The sequence below is a fragment of the Strix aluco genome, chromosome 2 (assembly GCF_031877795.1).
Source record: "Strix aluco isolate bStrAlu1 chromosome 2, bStrAlu1.hap1, whole genome shotgun sequence".
Lineage (NCBI taxonomy): Eukaryota > Metazoa > Chordata > Aves > Strigiformes > Strigidae > Strix > Strix aluco.
The window spans coordinates 92102934-92127930 of record NC_133932.1 but is presented as its reverse complement, the minus strand read 5'-3'; the positions used below and the strand labels follow the sequence as shown (position 1 = coordinate 92127930).

Here is a 24997-nt window from a genome sequence, read left to right as displayed (position 1 = left end):
AGCGTTAGCCAAGCCATAGGAATGCATCAGTATTAACTGCACTCCTGCATATGGAGATGGTTTTCTAGATCTCTTCTATTACCTCCTGAAGGGGGAAAACTGTTCACAGGTTCACAGTTAAGGTATTAGACTGAGGCTCATTTTCAATTTGCAGCTTCAATGAAGAGGAAGACAATGTAGAGACATGAAAATCCCAGCCACTGACAGATTTCACAAGAAGGTTTTACTATATCAGCATTAGTAATCCTTTGTTTCTCTTCTATTCTCGCCTTTTGCCATGAAGTTACAATGATATTGATGAAATAACACTACTCCAGTCCTCCCTTTCCTTACCCAAATAAGGCAGGCAGGGATCAGTCCTGAAGGGCTTTTACCTCTGGCACCAAGCACCTGTCAAATGTGATCCCTCCAAGGACAGGATTGAGGTGAGAAGGGGAAGTTGCGTGAGGATACTCTAAAAGTGATCCCCAGGAGGATAGAAGCTGCCCCCAGAACAGAACAACAAAAGTTTGCTTGACCTTGATTTTAATACAGATCATGAAAATGAGGCCTCATCAGCCTCCTAAACTTGTAGGATTTTAAGATGAAGTGTCAGAAAAGTTCCTACTGGGGTACGCGGCCCTGTGCAGCCAGAATTTAAAGGATCAGGAGGGGAAGTTGCTGTGATGTTGCCCTCATCCCATCATGGCAAGTTGTGCTTCCTGTCACAAACTGTTGGACTGTTCACCCACAAGCAGGGAGCAACAGTTGGGTTTAGGTTTTGAAAACTGGCTACTTTTACCCTTCTGATGGTGATGTGAAAATTATAAGCAAAGTCATGTTTTCCCAATAGCTGGGGCACAAAAGAACCTTTGTACTAAACCTTGAGGTAGCAAATAAAAGTCTTGCTAAAATTGCAGTTCAAAACCCATTGAAATTTGCTGATATCCTATTTCTATACAAGTTACTGGGATGATGACTCTTGCATTTCAAACCAAAAGGAACATACTGAGAAGACTTTCACATATACCTTAGGCATGATTCATTTAAAGTAAAGTAAATGAGGGGAAAACATAAAGAGAAAAATGACCTTACCTGAGTAATAATTTTTTCCATTTGAGGCTGAGTCATATCTGGAATAGTGGTTTTAAGAAAATCAACAATGTTCTCAAAACTCTCACATCCCATTACAGATGTTTCTTGACTGCTAAGCAGGCTCAGTGCTACTTTAAAAATTACTTCTGTTCCTTGAAGAAAAATAATGTCTAAAAAAGAAAATCATTAAAATATCCTGAAAATGAGAGCTAAAGTCATTGGATAAATATATATATTAGCTATTTTTCTTTGTAATCAATCATACTGCTGATTTACTCAGTTCAGAAGTGCAATCTTATTTCAACATGATGTTAAAGCGTTTTCTTTCATCTTACAGATGTGAGAGAGCATTAAAGAAAATAGCGCATGCTTGTTACGTCTGTAACTGTTATCTGCAATAAGAATGTCGATTACTGTCTACTGTTAACTGCTAACTGTTTTTAAGAGCATCTATGACTGAAAAGCAATTGAAAAGTGGATCATGATGTTCTACTGCTTTCACAGGCAAAAGCTAGTCCTTAAAAACCAATCATGTAGATTCTATAACTAATCATATTATTTTCAAAACCCATAGTAGTGATCACATTGGCTATAATTTAAGACCCAAACCCTTACTTTGAGGTATAATTACGTGGATGTGAGGGGAAAGTCCAGGCTTTGTAGAAGTCAGTAGACACATACTGCACAGAAACTGGAAACTTGATCACAGTAACTAGAAACTTGGTCTCGGTAGCAGCAGTGGACTTGCAGTTACTGAGATGAACGCAGCACATGAGCTGTTCAAACAAGCCTCCTGTGCTGTTGGCTCTGTCACACCACCAAGAGCAAGGCCATACAGCTGAACAAACTCAGCTTCTGATCCTGATACTGAGAGGGTATCCCTGGCCCTATTCCATTATCACACAGTAGCACCAGGACACTGGTGAGGCAGCCATCTCACTCATACACAGTTCCTAAAAGTCTCTCAAGTCTTTGATGCACATTCAAGCAGCATAAATATAAGTATATAATTTGTGATGGGTACACTTTAACCATCTGTTCCTGGTATGTGGCAATGGCCCATAAGACACTGAAGATGCAGGAATCCAAAGCATTAGGAAGTCAACCAACATAGTAACTTGAGTTTTAAAAAGGGAACATGCCTTACTCAGCTCATTTACAGAGAAATGAACACTGACCTTCCCACCCTTAAAAAAATTTGTTTTCAAAATTCAAAGCCTACTAAAGCAAAAAACAGAACAGAACACTTGAGCCTTGAAAAACAAAACAAAAAGAAAACAAAACATGAAATGTTTGAGTGTCCCAGAATTCAGTAATCCCACTGGGAAAAAGATGTACCAATCACGTGAATACCACTGAAAAACAGATACACCAATCATTTGTTCACCCAAAGAACAGTCAAAAAAGTCTGCCGTAAAAGGAAAAAAACTCTGTAATGGAGAAATCACTAGGTCAAAAAAAAAACTCAACCCAAAACCAACTAACCAAACCTTTCTTCCCCCCCAAACCACCACACCAAACAAATTGAAAACCTAACACACTCCAGTAATAAAACATGAGACAAAAGTCAGGTTGAATTTCTTAAAAAAAGACAAAAGGTGCCATATGAAATGAGAAAAATCAAATGAAAAAAAAATTCTGATTTAAGGGGAAGTACATGACATATGCTCCTAGCTACTTGGTGCATACCTGAGCACAGCGAGTTTTAAATTAATAAATAAATTTATTAAAAATCCTGCATTACTAGAGATTTCATTAAGCTGGCAGTTCTTATTGACAATAAAAGAATACAAACCCAAGTACTTGACATGCTGATACTGTAAACACTACAAGGCACAATCAATATTTAAGCCGCTGTACTAGACATTATCTGAAGAGGAGCATATAATGAAAAAGCTATCTAAATGGAATAAAAGGCATACTAAGACTAAGAAACTGTTCAATATGAGAACCTGAAACAGCCTCTAAATTCAAGTTTACCCAAATTTTTATTAGAAAGCACTGTAGAATCAGTTATTCAGAAACACCATCTTGAAAACTAATGCATTATCTTTTTTCAGTTTGCAAGTTCAACAAGATGTCAAGTTTTCTATAGCCATAAACTGAATGCTTGATGCATAAAATACATTTGCAACTTCCTACTGTTCACACTTCAGAAGTCTCTTGGTTAATAACAGCAGACATACTTAATTACTCAAGTCTGATGCTTCAAAGAATGTATTTCAGTTTGCCTCTTTGAAAAGGAGCTGACATCCCACCATGAAGAGCATTGCTACTTGCCACCCACAATAGTCACCCCAAATGTCCCTAGTATGTAGAGAACTACTCCCTGAGAGTTTCAAAACACAATGGACAACAATTGTTCTATCATTGCAAGAGAATAAACTTTCTTACCAAATACTCTGGCTACAAATCCTAATGGAAACTGAGATGCAAACAGTGTAAGAAACCACGGTGCAGCATAAAGACTGGGACTGATTTCATTTTCTTCAAGATGATTATACAGGTCTCTGTGATAATCATGAAGAAGCCTTGAGAGTTGATACATCTGAATCTACAGTGCATGAGGGGGTTGGGGGGGAAGGAAGTAAAGAAAGAAAAGTTCAGCTTTACTCAGTTTTCCAAAGCATTCAAATTTCACTTGAGGGAAATTAACTCCAGTACAGATGGCACTGTAAAATGAAGCTTCATTGTTGCCTAGGGCCTTGAAGTGATATCTACTCACATATAAGCAGCCCGTGCCTAATGAATTAAAACCAACACAGTAGTCAATAACAAAGAACAGTTTGAACCTGATTGTTAATTATCATTTCAGATTCACAGGCCTAAGGTAAGAAGAGACTGTATTGATCTAACTTTATCAACAAACCAGAGCTGTCAGTCTTGCAGCAATGAAAATAGAAGTACCTCTTCCAAGATGTCAAAACTCTCCATTATAGAGTTGAACTATTTCTGGCTAAATTTACACATTTTGGCTTTCATCCTTTTAATCTTGGCCATATTTTTGCTGCATTTGAAACTCATATGCTACCATCATCACTTTAGACAGCTTTCTGTACCCACACAGTACATTAGATATGGTGGGTCAACAGAGATGTACCACATATGTATTTCCCAGCACACCTCCCACATGGCAGTGGTCCAGAGAAATTTAAGATACTGATGCAAAAAGTGTTGCTATACAACCTGTAAAAGGTTGCAAATCAAAGTGGTTAAAAGTTGCTATTCGTTGCTAAAAATATCACTCTGTGGCGAATTATTTCCTTACAATTTTGATAGTTTATATTCCACAGTAAATCGATCCCAGCCCAGAGTGATGCTTCTCTCAGAAAGCAGAAGATGAGAAGCAGACATGTATTGATTAGCTGTCAGGTCCAGTTTTGCTGTCAACAATGCCTTATACTTAAGGTGAATCCATTCCTCGATAAGAAAATGACTTTATTGGATCCAGCTACTTTCCTACTTTTAGTGGTCGTGATTCTTCCCTACCAAAAACTAACTGCACTTGAAATGATCAGTCAGCACCGTCCACATGCAGACAGATCACCTCTCATTCAGGCAAATTAACTAGATTTGTGCATGCATTTGAGTCCCTGCTTTAATTGCCAATGATACTAATTAAGCACAGTTTTGACAGTGTTGATACAAAACACATTTACATGTGAAATTAGAGTAGCATCACAGAGGGAGTAAACCAACTGGATGAGTTCATTATGAACTAAGGATCTAGATTACTACTTTTTCCAGACAGCAATTAAAAATATAAGCCAAATAAGTTTTCATTATCCTAAAGAAACACCCAACATTTTTCTTCTACAGGACAGAAGCTAATTCTGCATATAAGCTTACTTGTGTTTCAGTACTGTAAATGCAGAAGAATTTGCAAGTGCTCTAGTCCTGTTAAAAACCAAAACAAACGGTTAGGCTTTAGTGAGATCCTCTAAGTCATCTTCAATAGTCTAGTTTGTCTTGAACAGACAAAACTTGTACTTTTGTCTAGAACGGGATAACTGCTTAGCAGCAAACTGTGGGGAAAGAGAGGTCATTTCATTTAAAGGGCAAACAGTACTACAAGCAGTAAACCTTCTCAAACGTAAAAATTGTTTGTCCTAAGAGCTTCTGACAATGAAAGTTTCAGACTCATTTAAATGAAAAGGTGAAATCCTGGACATCTGAACACTCTCAGACAATCAGATGTTTTGAAAGTCTACAACTGCAGTATAAAAATACAAACACTAAGAGAGGATCTTCTAGGGGGAAAAAAAAAAATCACACAACAACATATTTATCACACTTTGACCCCCACTGATTCAAAACATATTTGGGGGGGGTGGGGGCAGGGAATGGGACAGGAAAGAGGCAGAACAATGCTCTTTACGGCTCTTCACCCTTAATTCATCACAACAAACTTGTTATAGCATACTTACATCCACAATAAAACACTCTATCATTTTTAGAATAAGCACATACAGTTTCTTTAACTACAGTCTATTCTACTGTTCTGGACAATTGCCAAATAAGCACCTAAAGTGACTGATCATGAAAAGTGGACTGAAATTCCCCCTTAAGTTTCTATTTAATTAGAAGTGTTTGCTATGCAGGGAGCATGAAAAAATATGAGATTTCTGTATCTGCCTCTTAGTTTTCTCCTTCTCCACTGTGAATTACAAGCTTTAACTCAGCAGTGGTATGTTCTTTTATAATATTAGAGGCTTTAATTAAAGTCAGTGGACAGCTGCATCTCAAGGTGAAAGACTTCGCAAACTTTAAACCCTGAAGTTTATACAGATCTGAAAGATTTTCTGCCTCCTTCCTAAGCAGCCTTGAGTATCTATAGCTAGCTGTTAGAAGACTAATATTGCAGAGTACGCATTGTTTCATAAACAAACTAAATGATTAAAAAATCATCTGCTTTCTCTCTGTGTTGAGGGTGTTGGGGTAGCAGAAGATGAGAGAAAAGAGGTGCAAATGATGAGGCAGGACAGAGCAGTCCCGAGTACATGGGTGCAGAGTAAGTACATTGGCTGGCCACTGGGTGTCACTATTGATTTGACTCGGAGTTACAAGAGAAAAATCTACATGAGTGCTCACAGACTGAAGAAAGTCCAATTTATTTTTAAACTCCATCTATACAGATGCAAGCACATCGGTTTTTTTGCATAAGGAAGAGAGAGAAGTGAGGCAAAGAAAAGGAAGAGCAAAACAGCAGAGAAAGCGGAGTTTCCCAACAGGAGATGATGGGGACGTGTGACAGGAAAAGTCTGCAAGTTCTGAACTTCTCTGTTTACAAATTGAGAGGCAGAGAGAGGTTCGACAATAACATTTACATGCACCTCACAACCTCCAGAACAGCATAAAAAGCCTCATAAGGCCCTGTAAAACATCAGCAACCTCTGAGACTCACTTAAAATTCTGGTTTGCTTTAAAAGGACTGACTTACCTGTAGCGACATCATGTCTGGCCTGTACTGTTTACGGAAGCCAAGGTCATACATGAGGAATTTCAACATTTCAAAGGCCTGTTCTTCACTCATATGTAGAAGCAGCACTCCAGCTACAAAGCTTATACCTTGACAATAACCCACTTCTTTGTCCAGCAAAGAGTATGCTTTCAGGAGATTAAAGAGTGATAGCTGTCCTGCTCCCAGGTGAGCAGAAAAGTAAGGATGCGTAGGGAATGTCCGTCCTGACGTAGAGAGAGAAGAGTAGTTGATATTAAATTCTTTTCAAAGAAACCCAAATCTGACAACCAGCACTTCTCTCTTCCCATAGACCATTTCTCTTTGCTTTCATATGCAGGTTGACTTTAGTCAGATCAATCTGTATTTTGCCACTGATTTTAGACTGTATCCATTGAGCTCATTTAATATTCACATCTGCATAGAACCTGCAGAAGTGACTGACTGATTTCTCTTTTCAGACAGATGTAGAAGAGCATAAATACAAGTAGCATAACCTAAGAAATCATCTGCTTACAAGACACTAAGTGGCATACACAAAACATATCCTGATGATATGGAAAATGGTGCTGATACAGCAGCATCTATCTCCAGTAACAGTTTCCATTAAGACTGGGGTGTTTTCACTCAAAGACTCACAAAACAAGTCAGAAAAATCTCCCCTCTACAAACAGACATACCTAGATCTACAAGGATGGCGTGCTGTTGAGCAGTCAGTTGTTTCAGAAGTTCTTTGTAAGAGACGTCGGGAGGCTGCTGCTTGTTTGGCAGTCTGTGTCTGACTCGATGTTGAACAGCCAAAAACTGCCAAATTTCTCCCCGGCGACTTTTTGGTACACCTGCAGGTCAGTCAAAAAAACAAGACGCCTAAGCAGGGGCTTATTTTTAGTGCTGTAACACCAGAATTTGCTTTGTCATCATCTTGCCCTGTCATAATCTTGGTTGAACCACTCTGAAGGATCCTTTACAAACAGTCAGCTTCAGAAGTTGTCCACATTTCAGTGTATTCACTCAGTAACCACAGTTCAGTCCCACTAACTAAATATTAACTACAAACTTACGGTAATTACACTGAGCAGTATATTGGACAACTGAGGTACAGACGTCACTTGTTTTGTCGCTTCTGAGCTGTTAGCCTCCAGCAGGAAAAGATGCATGACCACATACAGAATGCACTTCAGCCTGTTTAGAAAGGCTGAACTAAATTCACAGGGGTAAAAATACAGGGAAGTCCACCTCCTCCTGCCCCTTCCCAAAGGGCTGCTCTCATGTCAGTCCATAGGCTTGGAGAAAGATGTACAGATTATAAAATGCTCAGTTCAAACCTAAAAGCATTAATGCTGCATACCAAAGGAAGGACACAGAACCACTCATACTGAAAGACAGCATTTCTCTCAAGTCAGCCAAGCACCTGTGAAAGCATAAACTAAATTAAAATACTACTTTAGGACTTTCACATACATCCCCCTTCAATATCTAACTCCATAAACCGACTTTTAAAAGTCAAAATAAATTGTCAACTCTGCTAATACTTTCCAGGCAAGTAATTATTATAACAAGACTACAAGTTAGAAAAAGTGTATTGTTGGCAGTTTTCCTTCAGTATTAAAAGGGAACAAAAAAAACCCCAAAACTTTTCATAGCTAAAAGCCATCCTACATAAATACCTTCTTTCAAAGTGGAATGAATATCTTCCATGTCACATCGGATTTTAGCTCTGCAGTTTAGTAACTTCTTATCCCAAACATTTACGACATCTTTCTGACACGTACCAACTTCATCATAGTCCAGTTTTACTTTCCTTGACTGGAGCTCATCCCTGCTTGCTAGAGCACAGGACACAAAGGAAGAGCACACGGAAAACCAGAAAGTTACAAGAAACATCAAATACACAAAACCCATTCAAGTTAGATATATCTATCTGATAATCTGACTAGGGATAAATACAGCTTCTACAATTCATCAGTTAATAGCCGAGATGGGGCCGGTCTTTTGTCATAAGATGCTGCAGGTAACAATTCAACTTCTATTACTGGGCCATGAACATTAGTAATTCATAAAGTACATGAAAACATTTTTTAATGCTTGGGGCAAGAAGAAAAAACCCACTCAACAGCATCAGCTTCAACCCATCTGCTGCTTCTTTCAACTGCAAAAACACCTTTGGTAGTTTTTCTCTCTCTTATACTGAACATTACAATTGTTTTGGTATGGAAAGTCCCAAACATATGAATGTTTATATCAGAGATTTAGGCAAGCAAGCTAGGCAAGTCTTCTAAATTGAAGTGTGTCACACTGGTTCCAGTTTTTACATGTCCCTTAAGAGAGTGATAAGAGCTCTTGGCACTGCTACCTGGCATTATCAGGCTGACTAGAAGTAACTAGAATGAACCAACATGAACCTTATCCAGAAAAGTACACCTGTGCTGAAGCACAGAACTCATGTTGCTGTAAGCTTAAAAGGTTTCCTGCATAGCACTAACTGGCACAAGCTATTTATTCCTGAGGACTCACTATTTCTGAAATAAAGCTGCACTATTACTCTGGAATTTCATAGAGGAGCAGCTTTCATTTCCATTACTGAGAAATTAACTGTGGTTATTTTATTATACATGATATGCATGCAGAAAAACAGTCAAATTCCTCATACTACTACTGTAAAAAACTGCAATCAAGACCTGAATGTGTCTTAATTTACAGAGATACGTTTAATTATCATTGGACTGAATTGCACATTTCACAACACAAGCTCTGAAAGCTACAACTGAATTTATCCCAAATTTGCCTTGATCCATGTGCAGTACTTGACTCCTTCATCTTACAGATGTAACCCATTCCCCACCATCATCCCTAGGTGAAAGCAAAATCTCACTCATGTTTTTATACAACCTGCAAAACAAGACAATTGGTTCCTTTGCCTAATCATCACTTTGGATATAGCCAATATTGGATGAATCCGTAGGTTCATTGCCCAGCCCACTCCAAAAATGTAGATGACAGATTATTTCTAAAAGCTGTATGTTACACATCTGAGACCGCATCTATTCAAGACTAGAGGGGGCCTTGTAGAAGCAACTATTATGCAAGGTACACTTCCATAAAAATGGGAATGCGATCTCACCAAAAGACTTTGCAGTCCAGTTGGGACAATTTTAAATGCTACTCTATTGATGTATGATTTCATCTGAGAATGCTCACTCTCATAAGCAGTACGCAGCAGATTCAAAACAGTAACATATTTCAGTGTGACAACGAACCCCAGGATTAAGTGCACAGGTTATCATTCACCGAATGGTACTTTGGCTCTGCAGTTAACCCTAGTGAAAGTCAGCAAGCTTGCCTGTTGACTGTACTTGCCCTATCTGCTGTGCCACCCTTGGTTACTTGCAACCATCCTTGTTAATGTTCTTCCTGATCACTGCTAGGTGGCCTGCTGCTTTTTCTAGTTCTGATATTTTTAGGTGATCTACTGGAAAAGGAGCTTTTAGCTGCTCAGAAAAAAAATAAGCAAGTTTGTGCAATTCGCAGAACTTACCTTCTGTAAAACAAAGAGCTAATAGTATTCAAGTCTCCTCGACAGCAAAAGGAACAGGAAAAGAGGTTCTATTAATATTTTGTAAATAAAAATCAACAAAACATTAACAGAAAACCACTGAAAAAAATTCCACATCAATTCCAGTCTTAAACCAGTCATATACAGCTGAATAAATTCACAGGTAGGAACCTGACTTCAAGCAGAGAAATGGCTGCATTTCTGTTATTACATTTCCCATTCCTGGGATCTACATTTAATTGTAGGCTAGAATGTCAACCACTGCCCAAAACAGCGCTTGTTTGGAATGCATCAGTTCTGCATACGTCCTGTCCATAAAACAGCCCATGTTAGAGCAGCCCACAGGAAGGAAGCCTAGAGACAGGCATTAAGACAGTTTACTTTTCACCTTTGAAAATAGTATGATGAATTCCAGCTAGCTAGAGCACTAGTTTCACTAGCAGTACTTATGAACCTACATACAAGAACGGAGACATGTTCCTTAGAGCACAAAGCAAAATGTGGGCTGGCGGATGAGTGCCAGTTCGGAGTCTCCACTGTTTACACTCCTCTTTTCACCACAAATGATCAGACAGAACATATCTGTTTTCTACATATCTGTCACAGAATGGAAATAACTTTTAACTGAGTCTTAAGGAACTGGACTGATTTAACAGTTTTCAGTACCTCCAGCCATACAGGGCAGGTACAGAAAAGAGTTTGTCCCTCAGCAGCTCATACTACCAGTGTGAATAACATGAAAATAGTCACTACAGCAGATGTCCAGCTTCCCCACCCCACAACAGCAGACTAACCGTTTGCTAAAACAATAAACAAAGATTTGGGCTGAAGTTAAAACAGACTTCTCTGTAGATGTTCCCTATGAATCTAGGAGTTTCCACAGAAGTGTGTGTCAACAGGGAGACAAACTGTAGAGAAAGTGCACAGAGAAATATACTACATGTGTAGGAAAAACGTTCAAGGATGTATGCTTGTAGGGACATGGAAAGGCTTCTGTCCTGCTGTTTTTCTTTCCTCTCCCTGCCTTCTCAGTAAGCACCACTAAAGAAGGAAAAAGAGTTAACTGACCTTAACAAGATCATCATATTTTGTTTGAAGAATCAGGCTACCATATAATGAGGTTATACACCATACAGGAGAGGATGAGGGCAGCAATTGCAGAGAGGACATATGAAATTTTTGACTTGCACCGAAAGCTATTAAGTCTATTATACTGAAGAACTTCTCTATGCTAGGATAGACATTGCATCCTAGCTTTTATTGGTGTGAGTCTTGACCAGTCATAATGAAATATCTTAGCCAGAAGCTCAGGCAGCTACCAAGTCAACATGGCCAACTTCAGATCCCTCAGTAAAGCACTCAATTTTCAGTGTACAGTGCTCATCTTCTGAAAAATGAACTTTCTGACATAACTCAAGAGCCAGTTGCTCAAAAATCATATTTGGATTCAAATATTTATCAATTACCACTGTGATGTGGTCAATGAAGGGCAGAAAGCCTGGACAGAAATGCCATGTGCTGCAAAGTACTGAAACGAGATACAGAGGGTAAGGTTTACCATACCTAAGAGTTCACATGGCATCTGTTCTCCTGACTCCACATTAGAATTCCTAGACATAGTCAGCTAGAACACAGACTGTAGCAACCTTTATCTAACATGCACTAAAAAAGGAAAAATTATCACCTTCTTCTTTAACTACGGTGACTCATTAAGAGTTGGCAGGTAGACAGAGAACCTGGTAGACTCTGAGACAGGACTGGGCGAACACATTTTTTTCTAGCACTGTTAATCAAAAAGTTACAGAACCACATCTCTCTCCGAGGTGCCCAACACCAGTACAATTTTCAACTCCAGGCAGCGGAATTTGTAATAGTTTTTAGAGATATTTTCTAAAGAGCTAACCTTCCAGCTTCTGGTTTTCTTTTTCCATTCGAAGTAACAGAATTTGTTGATGGATGGCTTTTCTCCACAGACTCTGTAGTTCTTCTGAGTTTTTCCTCTCTTCAGTTTTATCTGGACCATCTTCATTTTGCAATACTAGAACAAGAGGGTCCTCCTCCAGGGGTGGAGCAAGAGGGGATAATGGTAACAATTCACCTCCATCATGACCATCTGCAAAGAACCAGAAAGCTATTGCAGGAAACTCAGATTTTTTGACATATCACAAAAATCTAAGTCACAGCAGAACAAAAATAGTTGTCCTCCACATTCAGCAGTGAGGTGCCAATTCCAAAGACAGAGAAAATGCAGTTCAACAGCAAAGAATTGTTTTTAAATAAAGTGTTTTATTTAAATTAAATAAAGCTAAATAAAGGGTCATCCAGTATTTCAACTCTTTCCCCTGCTAGCTCCTTCTAGAGTTACAAAGAGGCATTTATTCATAAAGTCTCCTTTACAGCTGAGCTTGTTTACTGCTGAGATTTACCACACACTCTACACTAAAAGCAACTTTTTTCATCTGCTAAGCTGCACTATAGGCAGTGCTATAGCACTTTATGGTCACTAAATATAAAGATTGTCATTTAAATATCATTGTGAATTCTGCCAACGGGACTTTATCAACATAGCAGGATTTCAGATATTTCAGACGTTTCTAAGTTAAAGGACCTAAAGCTATAAGAATTATTAACACACTCAACAGGTGCTATGTGCAGTACAAGGACAAGGCAGAAAATTTAATATTTTCTGCCATCACTGCTATCATGTAAGCAGGCTAGAGTAAAAATTTGCTAACTGTTACAGGGTATCTTCGTCAGCAAGAGGTAGTTCTTCATTTCCTTGCTACCAGTGCAGCCATGGCAGATTGCAATCAATTTGATTTTGATGACAAAACTCTGTTCAAAGCAACAAAGACTTAAAGCCAATTGAGCACAACTGATCTCTAGCGAGGTTCAGGCAAGAATATTGTATCAAGCTGACTCCCTTCTCCCTTTCATATTTTCACATGTTGCAGTTTACTACAGTAAGAACTATTCAGTAACAACTGCTTGTTTATTTTCTTTAAAAGCACACACAGACCTGGATGCTGCATCTTGGAAGGAGATTTATTCATAGGTGAAGCTACCTGCAGGAATATTCTCCGCCGCCAGGAGATGCGGCGAGGTGTAAGCGTGGCCCCCACAGCATTTAGAGATTCACTGCTGCAGATGTTTGATGTTCTTTTCTTTCCCTCCCCATCACTGAAGGAAAGAAAAAGCAGATGGGGTGATCAAAGTCAGTCATCTTTGGAGGAAAAAAAAAAAAATCTTTATTAAGTCTGTCTAATATACAACCAAACCTGCAGGAGCATTTGCTGGGAAGCTTTAGAAGCGTGCTGTGTGTAAGCTTGACCTTGAACACAGAAGTGCCCTATTGTTTTCTTGTAACACAGTGCTGTTAAGTTTGCACTACCACCAGGAAGAATTCACGGCATTCATACAGTGCTCAGCTGGAAGCTCAGAATAAAAGCTGAACCTTCTGAAAAGCTAAGATTAAAAGCACAGTAATATTTAGCCTCTAAAATTGACAGCAATGGGTTTTTCTTTGCCAAACAGGGGCGATTTGATGCAATACCCCTAAAAACACAGATGTTGCTTTTGCAGAGCACAACTCTCCATTTAGTGCCATTTTGAATGGCACGATGAGCTCACAGGTGATTACTTCATTGGAGACAATGTTCTGGCCTTATCATGCAACCTCCTTCCTATGCTTCAAGAAGTGGACACTTCACTTGCATAAATGGGGCCAAATGCCCTCATGTTTCATCAGCATCTCCAGCTGAAGGAACAGAGCCTTTGCAGAGGGCAGGCTCAGTTCCTACCACAATGACCTGAAAGGAGCTGATCTCCTCCCCAGTTGCCATGTAGAAATATTTACACAGTGATTTTAATAGTAACTTATGTTGCTGAAAGAGGCAAGGAGAGGATAGAGGGAGGCTTTGCTGGGAGGTCATTTTAGGAGGACACCAAGCACACCTCTCTACTGACTACTGCCAGAGGAAAGGACCTTTAGCTTCCATAAGTACTCGAGCCACTTTCAGAAATATTTCAGCATTTTGCATTTGTAGTAGTAAAGTAGGTGCACAGATCTCGTATAGCAATGGGTACACTGATTATCTGCCACAAATCCTTCCATGCAATGCCAACAGTGTGACACACAACTACGGGCTTATTGAGAAGACAGCATCAAATACAGGGAGCTGTGTCTGCAGCTTCTTCTTCATCACAGAGAAAACTGCTATATCACCACAGCCGTAACTACACTGAAACCTTAATCCTGTGAAGAATTTCCATGCTACAGTGCAAAGTCCCTAAAACGAGTTAGATGAAAGGAAAACCCAGCACGTTAACATGTTCACTATGTTTTTAGTGGTAAGTCAGCTGCAGATGATCACAGTTTGCCAGCTGCGGTCCATCTCCCTACATTTGGCTTGCACAAAAGGAGAGCTCTACAAGGGAGGCAGACTATGAAGTTTCAGCTACACCAGTCTACCTGCTACACCATTTCAATCAGCAATTTTTGTATCAAATACTCTGTGCTGAATGATAATCCACCAAGCTAGAACTGGCCTTTTTGGTGACCAAAGTTGTCGCTACGCTTATGATCTACAACAGCTCCTCGACATCTTTAAGCCTCAGTGAGCAAACTAGACTCACTATCATACGCAGGTATCAGACCCTGCTTCCATATCCTCATAGGGAAATAATCGTGTCTTCAAGTTCACCTACCCAGCATTAGGCACCATCCCTGCTCTCCTCTAAGACAGCATCATTGGCTGGGAGCCCTGGATAACAGTCCAAATTATTCTCCACTCCTGATTTAGTTTCTACAGTGCCTCAGTTCCTTATGCGGCAAACTATTAGTAAGTGGTCTCAGTAAAGCCCCATGTTGTACGAACCAAGACAGCAACAGAAAACTCTGTGACAGTCTTCTTTGGCTAACTCTTACACAGTCTTTGGTGATGGGGTAACCACTGCTTGTGCTAATAAAACATAGACTACAAAACTAATTTTTAATCTAGAGGTGCTGTAGAGGTAGAAACACCAAAGGTATATTTCAGTCCAACAACTCTTGGAAACAAGGAACTGAGTTTGGATATATCAATCATTATAACTCATGTTTCTATAAATAACTGTAAAGAAACTACTTCTTGCTATTTCAACTCTTACATATCACATGTCAGAACACAAAAACTGAGTCATTCCAGGGAACATAACAAGGGAATGAAAACTTCCTTTCTACTGCTATGTACAAAAATCTACATTCAGCTACTTGTGCCCCTAAATGTGCAGACAGTCCTAGGCATAGTGTCCAATTTACAGTAGTAGAATTTACAGGAAAGTCAGAATAAGAGGGTGGCTATTTTAGGGTATGAAACAAAACTGTTTACATAATTTGAGTCATGGAGTTTACAGTGGGAAGGATTAGTCACATGTGTTACCTCGTGAAGTGTGCAAACCATACAATTCTGAGGAACTGTATTTCTGTTGTTAAACCCTCCCTTCAAAATTCCCTTGGCAGTTCAAGCAACTAATATTAATCACCTTCTCTTTCAAAGAGCTGTCTGATGAGTGATTAGAACAAAACTTTTCAAAGTCTCATGTGCACACCTTGCCATATTCAATGGAAGGCAAAGGCACCTGTGAAAACACCAAGATTTAGGACAGGAAGGCTAGAAAGGGAGCAAAGAGTTTCCTCATTTCAAGACAGGCAGACGAGTCCTAGCTTAATATCAGATCTGAAGGTGTGAAACAATATCCTACAGAGTAAAAGCAGGAAGAAATCTGAGTAAAATGGTAGCGTCTCCTATCCTGTGTTGAAATGGTTCAGAAGGCTGGCGCAAAAGACAGATGAGTTAACTATATATTCCCCACCTTGAAACAGGAGTTGCACAATACTTATTCCCTAGACTTTACCATCTCTCATACCTAAACTTAACTGGCTGACTTCGCTCTTGGTCAATTTGCAAGATTACTTCAGGTTTTAAGATAGCCATGGATTTTACAGCCGGGCAGGCAGGTGCTCTGCTCAGACAGGCCAGCAACACCTCATACAGTTCCTCTAAACAGGGTGAGGTAAAGAAAAAAAGTATATCTGACTATTAGCTATCAGCTCCCTGCAAAATAAAGAGGTTTATTAATGTAAGCAGAGAGACTAAGAGTAAAAGCAGCTCTAAAACAACAATGACTTAAATGGAGTTCAGTCACTGCTACTGAAAAGCAGAGCAGAGCTTTCACAGCCTCCCAACCTGGGGAAACAGAGACTCACAACTTTCCTGCCAGGACACTGATACTGAACCTCAAACACTCATGCGAAAAAATTTTTGAGAATTCTTAAGAAAAGACCCTGTTCTGACAGGCTTAAACATCTACATGGGAAACATGTTGCAAGGTCAACTAGCAGAAATAGTTCAATCATTAATTCCAGTTTTTAATGAAGTTTTCCAGTTTAAGAAAAAGTTGCTACTTCAAACTCAAGAAATTTATAACTGCTCTATAAACTATGGATTATAGAGCACAGACACTGAAGCAAGGCAGAAGATGAATATTTCTTGGGTTATACAGTGACATACCCACCAAGAAGAAAATAACACAAATATTTTTTACAAGTTCCTGTCCTGCTGCAACCTACCAACAACTGAGCAAGATGAAACGCACCAGAGTCAATGCACAGCAAATTCAGAGGTGGCAGTATGTAAAATCTTAATGAACTACAGAAGAGATATTTAAGAACTGAACTGCAAACTAGGACATGATTGTAAGAACTGATTTTTTTTTTTACACTTTATTTTTATTTATTTAAGAAAATGACAACTAGATTATGGTACAGCTTCTACATCAGCATATTTCAGCTTGGTAAAACAGACATATGAAAAGACAAAGCCAAATAGTCCAACAGAGAAATTCCACAAAATGGAGTATTTCCAATTTATTTCACTTACAGTTCATGTTTTAATCAATTAACATACCTCCCGTGCAGTTCTGGAAAAATGGTAACAACGTAATACTCTATATTTAAGACAAACGGATCATGGTTCAGTTTGAAGAATAATGGTTCTCCATAGGGCTACTTAACCTATGCTGCTGACCCAACACAGAAACCAAAATGCATTCATCAGCTTGTATGCAATAAAAAGTGAAAAGCTATAAATTCAACATGATGCCTCAAATATTTCAGCCTGTACTTTCATCTTTAAGCTGTTACAAGTGATAACCCAAGTACTCACAAGTACAGAGTACTGATCATCTAAGCTTTTTATCTCAGGTAATTCCAACTCAGTTTCACTGAAGCATCTTCCCATTCACTGTTCTATCAGATAATGCATAGTATGAAGATGAGACAGCTAGTTTAGGAAAGAAAAAAAGAAAAAAGAAAGGAGAAAACCCAAACTTGTTCAGATTACAGATGCTTATTGCTTGGTTTCTATTACCTAAATCTCTTGCCAAAACTGATCTTTAAAATGCTCCCAAACACTGGTATTCAAAAAACCACACAGCTACCCCATTTCTTGTGAACACTTTATACAATACTTACCTGAATTATTTTGCACTTGAGTCCATGCAAGCCAACTGACTCGAGAATAAACACTGTTGCAGCTCATGCCAAAGTTTGCATTTTTCCCCAGTTAGCTTTCATTTCAACTTCTTCTCTTGATTGCTCTAAGTAGCAATTGAAACAACTCCACCTACTTTGCAATTTGGAGGATGAGATGGTACAAAATCCCCCAGATCAAGTATGGAAAGACAGCTAGTATTGCAACTCCCAGGACTTAAGCTGGCAGAAGCCTAATACATGAAGTATTCCTCCCCTCTGAGAGGAAGAAAAACTAGTTCCGATCAGTTTACACCTCTCTTACACTCAGGAGTGAGTGTTTTTCACTCCTGTCATATATTTTTATTCTGAATAATTACTTTCTGCTATTTTGTTTAAAGAACATTCTTAAGTATTTTACTTTCTTCATAAGAAATTAAGATGGTTTAAAAAAGCAATCTGTTCAAATTCAAGTGGCAATAAATCAGCTTAAATTATCCTTGCATAACAAAGCAATGAACAGAGACAGTGGGAGCTAGTCAAACCTATGCTGAAGGTTGTCCCATTTTTAAAAGTGCTGCTTTTATTTTTATATTAAAAAAACACAGATTCTTCCAATAGTCTAGCTTTCAGGAGTAGCTGTTGAATAAAAGCCAGACATTCCAGAAGTTACAGAAATGCAAGTTTAAAAACAGATTATGCTCGCAAATTCCTGTTTGTTTACCTCTATGTTGGCAGGATATATTTTTTAAAATCCTTACGTGTGCTTGTGTTCAATATTAAATGCTGCACAACACACATGTCAAAAATCAAGATTATGCAGACCATTTCCACCCTAGACTTCTCTCTAAACAAATGAATCGACAATGCAGTAAAAACATTCTGAAGGGACCTACTAATATTGTGTCAATGCCCAACTTTACTATACTCTTCATTCCTTAAAGCAGAAAACATATCAGTGTTTTTGCTCTTCCACATAAAACATCACAGTAGTGACCATCAGAATTTAACCCAAAAAGCTCAGCCTCCCCACAAACATTAGGTAAAAAGATATGTCTTTCACCATTGTGAAATTATTTGGAGAATAATTATTTTTCTCCTGGCTTTAGGTATCTCCAACACAGTCATTTAAATCCTAGCAAGTCAACTGAGACTTCCTTTTTAATGGAGGCCAAGGCACCTTTAGGGCATTGATTCATGCTTTCTAAATGAACATGTTCCCAGTGACACGCACAACTGGTTGTATTAGTGCTCAGAAAGGAAGGTAGATAAATAGGCAGGATCGGTTCTGTAAATGTCAGAATATTAAACACAACCACATTAGGATGACAGCAACTGTGCTGCAGAAACACCAACTTCTCTCTATTGATTAGATGAGATGAAAATGTCTACAATCAGGTGAGAGCCACCGTACCCTGTAACTCCAACCCTCTAGTATCAGTTTCTGAATCTGTGACCGTATGCCAAATGTGATGTAAATATGGATATCAGAATCATCTTCTATACAGTAGCCAATACATAAAGACACATATATAATAAGCAATTTTCTTTTTAACACCCAGCTACCCAGGTGACCCTGGCTTGGTGTTATTTGCATAGGCCCATCTGACTGCTACAAATCAAACATCTTTCTAAAACGAATTCCAACTGAAACTGGCTCTGCTCCTGCACATCAAAAGTTCACCAGAAGACCAAGAAAAGCTGCGTGCTGCATCATGTGTGATCTCAAAGCTACATGATATGCAAAGTCAGACTATAAAGAATTTTTCTCTAGTGGTGTGGCTAGGAAACACTTCATGAATGCATAACAACCATGATTATTCCTAGAGAGGAAAATGCACTTAATTTTTAATAAGGGTTTCTAACAGTTAAAGAGCTTATAGTCTTCATATTTAAAGGACCAGCACACCGTGCTCAATTCCAACCTAACATACACTCACACAGGAACGCTAAGAACACCTCACACATTGAGCCTACAGGGATAGAAGATGGTCCTCTCTGTGAAAAATAGCCAAAGGAAAAAAACCCCAAACTAACAAACCAACCCAGAAGAAAAAACACAGCGAGAAAAATTTGAACTTACTCTCATTCATAAACCTGATGGCACAACCTGCATTTGCAAGCTAAATCAGGGAAAGTTTAAAGAGTTTCAGCCACCACCAGTTGGAGAACACATTTCATTCTCCATTAGCCAGTTCAAGTGACAGTTGGATTACCTCAGTCACTCTTATCACATCAACATTATTCATTTGGCACTTCTTTCTGACTAGATTTGCTGTATTTACTTCATGAACACAATTAGACGCCAACACTTCACCTTTGCTACTACAGTTCAGACCTAGTTTATCCCAGCAAGATCTATGTCTAATGAGATCCCATTTTCACACAGAGTTTTTGCACAAATTCAAGATTAAATGGTATCAAAGACCTGTATACTATAAAACCGAAGTAGAAAAAGGGTGGTCTTCTGGGAAGTACTAATTTGAAGATTTCCCCACCTTACAGTTCAAAACTCCATCATAATGAAACACAGTATTTTGACTAGTATGCGCATAACCAATTCCAGAAAGAGTAATATCTCAGACATCTCAGCTTGGAATCAGCTGGCACTGAAGTACTGTTTTAGTACAATACTCAATACCTATATTCCCCAAATCCAGAAAGCTAGGTTTAATGGGATCCAGCTGCCTGTACAAACTGACCTGGGCATTGGTTCAGCTTGGACCAAGTCTGCTAACTGAAGGGAACACAGAAACAAAGTTGGAATGGAACCCAAATAACAGGTAGTCTGTAAGAGACAGGTTATTTTTTTGCCATTTCATTGCACACCCTGGTATGCACTGATTAGTTTCTTTAATTTCAAATTTAATAATTCACCTACTACTCAGTCTAGTGTTACTGCAGTGTAGTAGGAAATGGAAAAAATCTAGGCATCCAATTCACTTATATAGTAACTATTACTGGACACAAGGTTTAGAACAGGCAATATTAAAAGTCTACTTCTACACTGGATGAGACGCCAATCTCTCCTCTCAAATTTCAAAAACATACAGTGCTTATTCCTAATTCATTTGTGCTTGGATAAAAAGGTGGGATCACCTTACGGTGACTTGCTCTTCTAAACTCTGAAATATTTCTAAGACTGCTTCTGGAAAGACCTCTGAAAATTAAGTAATGATTAGTTTACATTATCCCTCTACCAGCAAGTGAATTTATCATTTACTTCTTGACTGGGGGGGGGGGGGGGCAGCGCACAGCAGGGGTCCTGCCACTAAGACTATGCAGTCACCTTCCTGTAAGGATGTTTCACCTTATTCTGCTGAAAGGACCTAAACCGTAGAAATTTCCCACTAGGGTTTTGTAATTGTGTCTACATTAGTTTTTGGCTGCATGCTGTACAGCAATTACAGACTAGAGACCAGAAAGAGACACTTTAAATGTCAATGAAATCAAGGCAGGATATACTGTACTTCAGGACATGATATGTACTTTGTATTTATTCTAACCTATATATTATTAGAGGTGACTAACTGAAACGTACCTTAAAGCCACCTTCAGGTCAGCTGCCTCTCACGTTAGTTTGCATATTGACGTAATTTCTTACAGTCTACCCTAAAATGGAGATGACAAACTAATCTGTGTTTAATGAAACTGCACTCCACAAGGTCAGAAAGTTTTTTTAGGCACCCCTACAAACTTACACACCCATCTCATACAACTGAAATCCCCATGTATTAGAGTCCTAACGCATCCAGAATCCAGATCTCATCAACACTTGTTTTTGGTAAGAATGCAATCTACTGTTATTTTTCCAGGGAAAAACAGTTACAAAAGCACCTTCTACAACTCCACACTTGGGAACAATTAGGGGAGAGCCATACTCAGAGATGAAGAGTACCAGAAACACAAGTATAGTTCAGTGAACAAGGACGAAGAAAAAAGGAATTGTCATTGACAGAAGAGAAATAAAAAGGCTAGCATCGGCAACAAAAAATAAATAATGAAGTTCAAAACTACAGCTCCATCTTATCACTCCAGGCCTACTTCAGAAAAATAGCCCATATGCAGTTTCCTCAAGCACCCTCCTGAAGGAGAGCCTATGCTTGGAAGTGTGACTTCCATTCAGATACTCGGTCTTTCACACTGATATCAGAAAGCCTTTCTCTATTTTCGCTTCTTCCCCACTCCTCTTCAACTGGAAGTTATTTGCCAATTCTCTAGAAACATCTCACAGCCAGTATCACCCAGCTAACCTGGCGCTTCCCCTTCCTCATGCACAGGCACCCCACATTAGTACTGTACACTCTTCACATCGCTTTTATTATCACATGCCAGTGATCACAGCAACACATGCTGGTTTGCATTCAGCAGAGAAAGCATTAAATTGGTGTGACTCTCCTAAAAACCACTGCATTTCAAGTGACAAACCAATGCAACAGATTTGCAACACTGCAACAGAAACAGGTCACAGCTACTAGATGTCAGCAGACAAGCCTCTATTTTTAACAGGTTTTTTTTGGCCAAAAGCCTGTTTGCCCATTTGCATCAAGTACTTAAGAAGTCTGTTAGAAATGCAGGAGCAAAAGGCAGAGTGGGAGAGATCCCATGTGCTGCATTGCACTGGGAATTCTGTTGTTAATATGGTGGCACTGAAGAACTAGGCAGGAGACAACGCTCTCACCTCTTGGAGAGGTCACTTTCTGATTGCTGGAGCAACCTTCCTGAGCCCTGGTAAAAGCTTTTCAGGAAAGAAGGGGCAGAGACAGAGGAGGGGAGACCAGGTGACGCAGATTCACTCTCACTGAAAGCGCGCCGAACCCCAACAACAGGACTGTGCAGGCAACAAGAGAACATAGCAGATGGGTCAGCATGGATTCGGGTACAACAAAACATCCGGATTAAAGATACAGGCCAAGTACCTCATCTTGGCTCACAATAACTTTGTTTCCCAGAAGATAAAATGTACCAAGTGCACTACTGGACAGTTTCCCCGATGAGAGCTATTTTGCTGTTACAGCTGATTTCTTTTAAGAAACATTTCAGTGACATTGCAGAACAGGCAGACCAACTTATTCCTTTAGACATATTTTATTCTCAAAGCAAACTCAGAAAAAGAATCCCTGAAACATTCAGAAAATATCCTTAGAAACCTGCTTCCAATAACATGAACCACCTTGTTTCTTCTCTTCAGTTTTCTCTTGCTTTTGTAAATAATGTGTATTGCTAGAACACATTAGAAAGTAAACATTATTTAAATGCACTATTTTTAGATACATTTTTGTGACGTGTTTAAATCAAGGAAGATAATCCTACTACACAGTTAATCATTAATTAATAACAGTAACAAGTGTTGGGGGGACATAAAAATTAATTCAGTTTCTTTTACTTAACATTTTTGATTAATCCTCAATAGGAAAGGAGAGAAGGAAAAATCCCAGCCTAGAACCAAGTTGCTACAAACTGTTTTGACTGAAAATCTGCTGATGATGCCACTTAATCAGCGACTTCTTAAAAGTTATTACAAAGAAGTGAAGTCAGCAAGTCCTTCAGTTTGAACTGTCAGGGTTTCCTGTTTGCATACAATATGGTCAGTGGAAAAAAAAAAAAACAACGAAAGTTTATCTCCACAGAAAACACATTATTTATCTCTTCAGAAACACAGTGTAACAAAGCTACTTCAAGGCTAATTTCTTACCCTTCACCTCCTTCAATTTTCTTAAACAGAATAAACTTTTTTGCCTTTCACTACAAGCTGGTGAGACATTCACACCGATATTTTAACCTAGACATCAAACAAGTGAGAAGTTATTATTTAAAGGCATTTTTAGAAAGTGCCCACAAAAATTATAGCCAGGCACTGAAAAAAATCAGCTCATCTGGGCCTGAATCTTGTAAAAGTTTTGGAGTTTGCACCGTTACTTACTGCAGATAGACAGGATGGAAGCATAGAAAGAAATTACAACCAAAGAGGCCCGCAACGAACTGTGGGGACCTCTTCTGACTGAGTGAAGGAACTCCTGAAGGAACAGTGTTCCACATGTTAATAGCTGGAGAATCTCCAAAAAGGAAGGGGAAAGAAGTTACAGAGGGAAGGTCCGGAGAAAGGCAAACAGGGAAATTGCATGCCTCACAGTTCAGTGGAGGTCTTTAATACTTAAGTCCTTTTGCAAGATTCCTCACCAGTTTTAATTCTGGACATACACTCTAGGAGGTTTGGCTAATACAGCAACAGACACTTGAAGCTGTCAGTGCCTTTTTCACCCTGGCATAAAATCGTCAGGCTACCATCACTGCAGTTATAAGTGGTGAGGACCTCTTATCCAAAGGACCTGACTACCAACACTGCCAAAAAAGGCTCAGTTCAGAGGCAACAAGTAAATAAATAAATAAACTGGTGCCGGCATTCAGCTCTACAATCAATTAACTGGATTGACGCCTCTCCTGAACCACTATTCAGGGATTAGGGAATTACTGCGAAGTACCGGACTACGTACTGGACTACTCGGAGGCAGAGAAGACAGGCTGCAAATAAATAAATAAAATCCACAGCAGTACAGAAACAGCTTCCGTAAGAAGGAACACGGGTGAGGCTCGCATACCGAAATCGCAGGAGACAGCAGGCGCGTGGCGCAGCGTGCCCTGACTCACCTTGCCGTCTCGACACAGCTCTGCCGCAGCAGCGGGGACCGGACGCTCTGGGACCTCCCGTTCTGGAAGGTTATCCTCCGCCTGGCGCTGGAGGGGGGGTGGCTGAAGGTGTGCGCACGCCTCCTGAACTGTGGTGAGTCCGAGTCTTCCTCGGGAAACGGCTGCCAGGCCGAGGACACGGGGGACGCCGGAGGAGTAGCGGGTGGGGAATTGCCTGGCGAAGCGTCCTGAAAGGAAGTGTTGGTGGAGTGAGGCCTGCCGCTCTGTGCCCTACGAGAGCTCTCGCCTAGCCCCACGCGTTGTGCACTGCATCAGGGCACCAAAGCCTCTCCCCCTTCTTGGTCATGGCCTATTGTATGCTAATTATCACCAAAACCAGACATCCTTTGATAATTCACTCCAAACCAGCAGCGTTCTTCTTTAAAAAAAAAAAAAAAAAAAAAAAAAAGAGGAGGGAGGAATAAAAATATATATACAATGCAAACAACATACTAATTACTCTAGGCATCCTTTCACAGGGATCGACATTCCAGCTACCGGACTTCTGGCTCTTTCAAGAAAACACAGGAATTGAAAAGACTAGGGAAACTGCTTTTAGCTAGTTTCCCCGACATATCGCGAGCATACTTCCTGTACCGTCATAGTGATATCCTGGAAGAGAGACTGTTATTACACAGCCAGTTTATGTGTAACTGTAGCAGGAAAACCATAACAGAATCTTCACCTCCTGGGAAAACCAGCAACCAATCCTCAC

General features: G+C 39.5%; 1 protein-coding gene across 2 annotated transcripts in view; it reads right to left on the bottom strand.

Annotated features, from left to right (window-relative positions):
- The window catches only part of TBC1D4 (TBC1 domain family member 4), a 111273-nt gene that overhangs the window by 5448 nt on the left and 80828 nt on the right, over nt 1-24997 (bottom strand). Inside the window, exons 10-18 of one of the 2 annotated variants that reach the window (XM_074815522.1) lie at nt 24244-24470; nt 22277-22426; nt 13105-13265; nt 11989-12198; nt 8200-8358; nt 7213-7371; nt 6515-6759; nt 3469-3628; nt 1075-1244 (exon numbers count right to left, since the gene is read on the bottom strand). In XM_074815522.1, coding sequence (XP_074671623.1) covers nt 1075-1244; nt 3469-3628; nt 6515-6759; nt 7213-7371; nt 8200-8358; nt 11989-12198; nt 13105-13265; nt 22277-22426; nt 24244-24470 — 1641 coding nt within the window. Of the gene's footprint in view, nt 1-1074; nt 1245-3468; nt 3629-6514; nt 6760-7212; nt 7372-8199; nt 8359-11988; nt 12199-13104; nt 13266-22276; nt 22427-24243; nt 24471-24997 lie in introns of those variants that run through there. The other variant, XM_074815523.1, reaches the window with a different exon arrangement.